At 39.8% G+C, this 9,666-nt stretch overlaps 1 protein-coding gene across 1 annotated transcript; it reads left to right on the top strand.

Annotated features, from left to right (window-relative positions):
* Window positions 1-1,551: 1,551 nt before the first annotated feature.
* Window positions 1,552-6,879, top strand: bspry (B-box and SPRY domain containing). The gene is made up of 6 exons (XM_077012020.1): window positions 1,552-2,154; window positions 2,544-2,642; window positions 3,599-3,829; window positions 4,256-4,281; window positions 4,432-4,556; window positions 5,808-6,879. The coding sequence occupies exons 1-6, from the start codon at window positions 1,789-1,791 to the stop codon at window positions 6,341-6,343; spliced, it is 1,383 nt and encodes a 460-aa protein (XP_076868135.1). The 5' UTR covers window positions 1,552-1,788; the 3' UTR covers window positions 6,344-6,879.
* The last annotated feature ends 2,787 nt before the right edge of the window (window positions 6,880-9,666 follow it).

Genomic DNA, 9,666 nt, shown 5'->3' on the forward strand with positions numbered 1-9,666 from the left:
ACTGAGAACACAGGGGGAACAGGTTTTACCAGAGACTGGGAAATTTGGTTTCCCCTTGTAGAATAAAGCTGGAGTGTATTTAAGGTACATTATTGATGCTAATAAACTATATATAGATTACAATTTCCCTCAGTAACTTTAATACTATCTGCATCACATTTACATTGAGAATACAAGAGGGAACGCATTTTACCAGAGCCCCCCAAAAAAAGGTATATATTTTTTTCTTGGTTCATTCAGTTTTTTTTTTTTTTGTTGTTGCACTGATTCTTCTTGTAGTATGTATTCAACCCGAGCAAAATTAAAAGCAATGTCCACTGTAATAGATTGCACTTGTTATAAACTGAATGTTATGTAAGTTTATCAGTTCAGTCATTTTACTCTACCAACTTCATTGTTTTAACATTAAATATGAGAGTGTATGGAGGAACAGATTTGGTCTGTGTCCAAATATTATGGACCAGAAGGATAATTTTACTGTGATACAAACAATGTTCTGTAATAATTAAAACATATATTTAGCATTTCCCCCCATATTATTCCTTCATGCATGTTTCCTTTATTCTCATTTTTTTCATTTTAGCAATTCACTTTCTTACCATATTTAATCCAAGTTCAGTAACGATTATAAATGCATTTGCTCAGTATTCATGGAAACTTTTTTTTGTTTCTGGACAAGGAATAACAGTTCTATATATAGCATACATTACAGCAAACGTAATACTGTGACGATTGCGGCAGGGTGAAGGATGAGGCACGAGTCCCACGTGTAAAGCAAACGTCACTTTTAACACAAGACGTAACCGCACCCACGGAGATCCACCTACGCAGATGACCAGATGTAGACAACGTAAACACACGCCCAAAAGGGAGGGGTCGGGGTCGGGGACGTGACAAATACAATAATCCTGGCACAGTATTAAGACATTACTTTTAGACATACTCAATATAACCAGACTTATTTAATGTATAATGATTATAATTAATGCCCATGCATTGGATTCAAAAGACACAATAAACACAGTTGAGAAACAAAATGTTTTTATTTGAAATTTCACACTATATTATGCAAACTGAACAATAGAGGTAATAAATTATAAGAAATGTAAAAAAAAAAAAAAAAAAAAAAAAACTGCAAACTATAAACAAACTATAAACAAGCTAAATGTATTTAAATTAAATGTATCAAAAATATGAAAACAAAAGAAAATATCTTATTTGTAACATGCCTACTGCAAGACATGGACTATAACCCTCCAAGCACTGAGCTGAGCACTGCAGCAGAGAAAATTTGCACTTTGAAATTACAGACATCTGTCCGATGCTTCACACGATGAGCAATAATAATTCTCATGCTCTGGAAGATTCCCAACACACGACTTTTCTCTTCTTTCTCTTCAGTTAACCATTAACGTCAGTATTCAATTGTTTTCCAGTTCAGCCAACCACAGAAAAAGTCATGTATTTCTTTGTAGTGTTTTTTTTTTCAAATACGGATTGACGAAAATAACCAACGTACTGGTACGGTTATTCTCAGTGGAACTATCGATTAAACAGGCTACCTTTTCCTAACAGCGCTTTTCTCCACATGTTGTAAAACTGGATATGCAAGTCGGAGCTTTTAACTTCCGTGTTACACACCTGTGCCAGGTAGGCTAGGCTACAAAACTGGATGCACCTGCGGCGCAGATACGACACAGGATCGTGACGTCGAAACCTGTTTAAGAACCTACATTTTTTCTACATTACAAGTATTTGAAGGATTTATTATATTTCGAACTAGTCGTCATGAGTGCGGAACACGGACCTTTTGACCTAGCTGTGGTGTCCTTACGGGATACCGAGCAAGAAGGTGATTCTAGAATGCGGGGGAATACAGACGACCACATATACAACATGGACTTTCAGACAAATATATCAAAAGAGCCAGATTTAAATAGAAGTACGTTTCGTTACACAAACGGAACAATGAATGTGGGTACTTCGCCAGATTTGACAACTACAGGTGAACTGAAACTGTGCTCTGTACATGATTTACCGCTGGATCGGTACTGTAGTACGGAGGGGAAACTCACTTGTTCAGTCTGCGTTACTCAAGGGTCTTGTAAGAGTCACAAAGTGACACAACTGGTTGAACAAGCCACAACAGTAAGGGTGAGTTTCGGACAGTAGTGGACCACCTAATTGAAATTACACGTGTGTTACAAAACGTGCCAATGCATGAAAGAGCCTTGTATTTTATATTTTAATAAATGCTAAGACTGGCTGTTTTTGGTAGTAAATGTTGAAAAATCTGTTATAAGTTGTGAGAATGTAAGAATTTATAGAGGTTCCAGAATGTATGATTTCTTATGAGCCCTACAATGCTAGAATGTTGACATTTGATAGTTCCATATTACTGTGGTGACTTTTAACCAGACTTAACCAGACTTGTTTGGTGAACCATCATCATAGTGTCTCTGAGTTAATGCAGTTAATTTATAGAAAAAATCCCTACTGAATTACATTAATAGGTTAGTCATTACAAATGTGTTATCTTCCAGAACCAGTTGGTGGACATTTGTGAGAAAATGCAGCTGCAAGCTCTCCGGATAGAACGCTTTATAAAGCATACACTGACTACAAGGGAGAGAGCTGTGCAGGTAATTGGTGTGCTTAAAGAAACACACACACACACACACACACACACACACACACACACACACACACACACACTTATACACAGGAAGAGAAATAAGCTCTTGGCTAACCTCTCTTATGCCAGCAAGACCTAAAAACAAAGCCATGTATTTTTTTCAGACTATTTAATTAATGCGCTGAAGCTTAATCCTCTTAAGTACTATCCCACCTTTAACAAATGTGCAGTGTACAACAGGATATTGTGACATTAATTACAGGTTTTACAGGCACAATCATTAAATATGTATGTTATTACATCCCATTATTATCCATATATAATTATTTTAATTTTTCATTGTATAAATATACTTTCACAAAGTTCTGATTGCTTAGTCTATCATAGGCTCTGTTAAAGTCCATTCTTGAAAGATCATTGCACTGCATAGTTTTGTGTGCTTCCTGTATATGCGAATCAGCTTGTTAGTGACTTGATAAGAAGCCCGTCCAGTCCAACTTATCTAATAGTCCAGCATCTATCTACCCAGTCATCTGGGCTCAATAGCCAGTTCACAATTATTCCATTGAAAATCTGAAGAGCAGGAATACTAAAAATCTGGTAGAGGTGTATTGTGAGTTGGGTTAGAATCAAAACGTCTTTTGGGCTGTTAATCCTGGACGGAAGAACATTGTTATATAAACCATGTCAGTGACTGGTGTATTATAGGATAAGTGTATGAAGTGAGTTTTGTTCAGTCCTAAGTATATAACATTAGTGAATGTATACATATAGTATAATAATGCATCATATTAAGAGTCAAAATATTTTTTCCCTTTCAACAATATACAAGTACAGTACACATTTATACAGTGCATTTCATAGACAAGGCAGCTTAAAGGGTTTTACACGTGAAAATAAAAGTGTAGGATAAGTGGTTTATACCATGGTCTTACCCCATCATAATGGCTGGGTGGTGCACAGGTGGAGGCAAGCAGTGCGAGGGAGCGAGTGGTGGCCCAGGTGAACAGTGTGCGCGAAGCGCTGGAGGAGGAGGAGCAGCATCTGCTGGAGGCAGTGCAGAGGGAGCAGGAGCGGGTGGAGCAGTGCCTCCTGACGCAACGGGCACACTGGAGCAAAGCGCTGGACACCCTGACGCAGGCCCGCACTCAGCTGGTGCACACGCTCACCCACTCGACCGATGCTGCACTCATGGTGAGGGCAACTAACCTGGGCACAGAGAGGCGGGCATGGAGAGGCTCGCCCGTGTGCTAAGCAGGGGTCTGGGGAGCAATTGCCCTGCACAGAATTCTTTTTTCCTCATTATGTACATTTATAGCATATGGCAGACAGTCTTAACCACAAAGACTCATATTTACCAGTGTGACAGCATGTGTCAGCAGCCTGTGAATTGTGTTACCCTGCTCTACCTGCTCTTCCAGGTGAACTACAAGCGAGTTATGAAGCCTGAGCTAAATCAGCTGCTTTAGGAAAACTTGAACCTGTGCTGGGCTGTGGCTGGTTGCAATTAAACCGATGCCTCATTGCAATCCCACCACTGTGATGCACTGTGGTGAACTATGATGGGCACTACAAATGTGGAATTGCACTGACTTGTGTTTTTTGATTCTCACTTTATAGAGTTCCAACCAGGAAATATCAGACAGGTAGTAATCTGATTTCCATGTAGAGGGAGCAGACCATTTAAAAGTACAATGCAGATGAAGTCAGCGAGTCATGATTAGTGTCTGTGTGTGTGTGTGTGTGTGTGTGTGTGTGTGTGTGTGTGTGTGTGTGTGTGTGTGTACTCATGACAGAATTGAGGAGGCGGAGGGGGTCGGGGAGCCCAGAGATTCGCAGCAGCTGAACATGAGCAGCGAGTGCAGCAACAGTGAGCTGATGCTGGGGCTGTGGGCCAGTGCCATGCTCCTGGCCCCATCGGGTCAGTACTCACCTCACCACTCACCACCCTGGGCAGACTTAGTCCATGAAATCCCAGTCATTCGCACATGTGATTTGAATAAACTATCTTCATGTGGAGACAGCAATGTTAGATGTTCAGTAAATAACAACTTTCTCTGTCCCTCTGTCTCTTTTTCTCTGTTTCTCTCTCTATCTACACATACAGTATAGACCTTTCAGACCTCTGTCTGAAACATCCTGTATGTTTGGAAACCTTCAGGCCATGGAAAAAAAGAATAATAAATTAATTATAAAATAATTAACTTAAAAAAATAATAATAATAATAAACTAATAATAAAAAACAATCCTTGTGTTGGGACCAGTGGTGTTTCCCCAGCTTATCTGTTTCCAGAAAAACTAGGACATGAAACCACAGAACACCAAATTTTGAAAACGAGCGAGCAAATGAACTTGAAATAACAGCACTTTATTAGAAACAGTTACAGCTTACAGCCCATCTGTTATCAGCTTGTGTAATATGTTAGCCACTCTCAAGCTATGGTGAATTTCTAACCACATAACTGCTTTTAGCCTGGCTGTGTCACTGACATATCTTTTAATAAAAAAGTACCTAATTAATGTACATCACACACAGCTTAACTTTACAACAGCCACAATCGCTAGTGTTAATGTTGTTCAGGATAGTCCACCACATGAGTAATGTCCAGTCAGCCGTGCTGACAGTGAGTGGCTAATGAACTGTGCATACCAACAGAGCGGCTTGAGTCTGTGGTTGACCATCTACAAAACACCTGTAAACACACCACAGCTTTACCTAACAACTAATAATAACAATACTAATCTTTATTTGTATAGCACCTTTCATACATACATGCAACTCAAAGTGCTTTTTGAAACGTCTTTGAGCATCTCAGGAAAAAAAAAAGTGACCAGTGAGTGAATGTAGAGGGGATGTATTTCTAATAATGTGCCGAGTGTATTGCATGTCACTGTCAAAGTAATACAATCATACAGAAGTATTAGAAGGTAAAGGTCATGTAATTAAGGCACTTTTAACATCTTGAAGCAACTTATTACAACTTGGACTCATTAATTTTCTCTGTCTTGTGCTGTACTGCTTTGGTGAATTATCAACTATGACCTACAAATAGCAATCCTCTCTTACCAATGCTCCTGTACAGCAACACTGGCCTGCCAAACTTTTTTGACCCTCCATTATTGGTGTTCTTTCCCAATGGGGTTTACATGTGTCCTCTGCTCTGTCTCTAGCACGGGGACTTGCTGACCTGCACTTTGATGAGCGCACCGTCAGCCCCCTCCTCTCACTTTCGCCCGACCGCCGTACCCTCTCTTTCGTCCCCAAGCGGCGGGGCCCGGCGCCTCCCTATGACCCGGCGCGCTTTGACAGATGGCCCAACGCCCTCTGCTCTCAAGCTGTCTCCTCAGGCACGCACGCCTGGCTGCTGGAGGTGGGCACCAGTGCCGCCTTCAAAGTGGGTATCTGCTACGCCAGCATGGAACGCAAGGGCTCCGGCAACGGTGCCCGTCTGGGCTACAATGCCAAGTCCTGGGCTCTGTCGCACTATGACGGCAGCTTCTCCTTCTGCCACGGTGGGCACATTGTGGCCATCAGCATGGTGAAGAGGCCCTCGCGTGTGGGCCTGCTGCTGGACTGGAGCACGCACACCCTGCTGTTCTACGACCCCGACTCCAACACCATGCTGCATGGTATCCGGCAGGTGTTCAGCGAGCCCCTCCTGCTTGCCTGCGCCGTGGCTGATCAAAGCATCTCTATAGTGCACTGACTGCTGACTGACTGACTGACTGACAGCTTCTGCTCAACCACTGAATGTATCTTAAAGGAACAGCAATACACTCAGCTTTAAACCATCGCATATACAGACGTTTAACAAATGTGTGTGGAAAGGTCTGAATTGTGAGGATAAATACTAAGACTACATTTTTGTTGTAGTCTCTTGTGAACTCATTAATTTAAAGATCATTGTTAATTTAAGGAAATTTCTTCAGAATAATATGTATAAAAGTAGAGAACAAAATTAATAAGTGTTTACTGTGCCAAGTTTTAATTTCAACAAATATTTTGGATGTTTTCACATTTGTTTTAAACAATTTATCTTGAAGGAATCAAAGCTGGTGGACACTTTAACAAGAACTGAATTTGATTAAATGTTGCAAAATGATTTGTTGTAGATGTTGTGGCCTTTAGTTTGTTCTTGGAATTATTTCTGTGGAAAGGTAAATTGTACCAGTTTATATTTATTACCTTATTTTATTGTAAACATTAAACAATTTTTGCCTTGTCATTTTCATTAAATATTTTCCTCTGCTAAACAATCATTGCAGTTTGTAATTTAACAAAGACATTAAATTGGCTTACTGTATTTCTTTACTGACATTCATCGGCGCAGATGGAAATTCTGAAGTGAGGGGGACCAAGCTGTACAATATATACGTTTATGCTTGTAGATGCTAGATTTCGGATGGGGTCAATATAAATCTGGAGGGGACATGTCCCCCCCGTCCCCAGTGCCATCTGCGCCCCTGCTGACATTCATAAATTTAAATAACTTTAAATAAGGCCAAGAAGAATACAGCTCCTATAACTTCAATATAAAATTCTGTGTACTGATGTGAAATGGGTGTGGAGTGTATTACACATTCCAGAAACTGAGTGTGCTGGGTTTCAACATGCATCATTGTGTGGATTTAGAACTTTGACAGTCCTGGGTATGTTGGTAAAACAATTTTCATTCAATTTATCAGATTATTTATAAACATTTTAATTAGCAATTTGAGCTATTACTATTAATTTTTACCTTATATTTAAACTTCAATAAGTTATAAACAAACTGGTGAACACAAGATGCATTAATATAGAAATCTAAAACAAAACACTAAGTTTATTAATAGCCTATATGTAATATACATAAATATACCACAAAAGGCAATTGTAACAAAGGCACCTCGATCTCAAAGGCACATCCTGCATGTGAACACATGCCCCAACTGGACCAAAAAAGCCAGCTTGTTGGCATAGCAGCCAAAGCACCCATTCCACCCTCCTGAGTGACGGCCTTTGTCACAGTACCACAGCAGTTCTGAGATGTCAAAGTACAGGTCTTTATAGCCATCATACTGGTGTATAACCAAATTAGTAAGAATTCAGTAAATCAGCAAAAATAAGAGCAAACAATTACAGTAAACAAATCTCTTAGGAAAGTTTGGTCTTTAACATGAAAATGTGGAATCGCTGCCTAATGGTAGCAAGTCACATGGCCAGTGTCAGCTGGCATAAACACTACTCAGATTTAGGAGACTGAACCCGATTCTTCTGCAACACCCAATGCAAATCTTTTTGCTCCATGACTGAAGCTATCATACCACAGTTATGTAATAGAAGCGCAGGTTCCCAGCGCTGCTGCAGAGAATCCCAGTTGAAGCAGTCAGACCCCTTTTCCACAAGGCGAGTGTAATGACTTGGAGAGGCAGGTTTGACACAAATGCAGGAGATCTTAGATTTATAACAACAACACACAGATGACTACAATGAGAAAACAAAACAAGACCGACTTAACCTTCTGCAAAAACCATAACCAAACAATCAGGGGTTACATGCAATGACCAGCCAACTGCAGGGTAAAACACAGGGTTTAAATACACTCTGCAGCATGTCAGATAGATACACTGATCCTACACCATTAAGTGATTTATAGACCAGTGATCACTCCTTTTGCTCCTGAACTCTAGCAGCTGCATTTTGAATCAGCTGGAGCTCACTGGTTCTCCCATTAAGCAGTCGTAGTAATACAATTTATGCTTTTAACTTCTTTAGCAATTATGTAAAAGTATCTGAAGTTCATAATATTTGCCATGTGTTTATACTTACACCATCATTCACTAGAGGGAGACACAGTACACCATCGCTCATGAAACAATTAGAAATGCAACTATTTACACAACACACTAAACATTTACAGTTAATTTCTTTTCATTGGAGTTTGTGTTTGATGTAATATGGAAGCAAATCCTAGTCCTAGGATGGTTCTTTTGGCTATACCTGCCAGTATACCTGTCTGTGACCAACAAGATCTGATTCATCTTATTTTATGAGTATATGAAACAGAAATAATTGGACTTCACTTTAATTCTTGAGGTTGTTGGCCTCTCTCAGGAACTGTAATATTAGTAAGATACTGGGCCCGTATTTATCAAACTTCTTAGAGTGGAATTTTGGACTTAAGTGCTGAAAAATTCTTAGACTTGCTCCTACTCACAGAGTTAAGTATAAGTGCCAGTTATCAAAACTCTCAAGTATAAGAATCACTCTTACTCTCCCGAAAAGTTAAGACTGCTCCAGAAGACTCATAAGTCGTTAAGAGTTGCCACTAGGGGGCTGAGATGGCACTGAGAAGACAGAGACGCGTGCGAACCTTCATTTTAGGTACACATTTCAATTTTATAGATATATAAATATGCACACAAATATGCACAATGCACAAATATGCACAATAATTAGGCATTAAGATAAGCATGGGTTAAATTTTTTTTCTTTTTTTCGTGCAAGAGTGTAATATTCATGCTGCGATTTTCATACTTTAATTTTAAGCTTTGACTTTTGCCTTGTCAGTTATTGTATGTCATTTGGGAGTGAGTCCTCTGCCAGACTTCCTTCAGACGCTCACTTTTCCTCCGGCCATTCATGACTGGTGGTGTTTGGAAGCGCTGTCAGAGAGGGAGGGGCAGATGGAGAATCTGCGCTCAAGCCAGCAGGGTCGGGAGCACGAGCTTTAATACTGACAGATGCAATTATTTTATTAGCATCACAGTGTTTGTGTGCAAATCTAAATAAATTTTAAGAACATTGTCTTTGAGATATACCTTAGAATTTCATTAATGCAGGATCCATTCCACATATCACCACAGTGTCTTCCCCCATGATACGCTGCACCACCTCACAAACTGCGCTAAGAGGCTTGCCCGGTGGTCCTCCGCCTGAATGTGATTCAGTTAGAATGTATGCAGTATCCAAAATAAATCAGAGAAAACATATGAATAACAAAAGAAAGAAGGAAACAATTTTTTTATAAAGATTATTTATTAACTACGT

This window comes from Brachyhypopomus gauderio, chromosome 7 (genome assembly GCF_052324685.1).
Source record: "Brachyhypopomus gauderio isolate BG-103 chromosome 7, BGAUD_0.2, whole genome shotgun sequence".
NCBI classification, from domain to species: domain Eukaryota; kingdom Metazoa; phylum Chordata; class Actinopteri; order Gymnotiformes; family Hypopomidae; genus Brachyhypopomus; species Brachyhypopomus gauderio.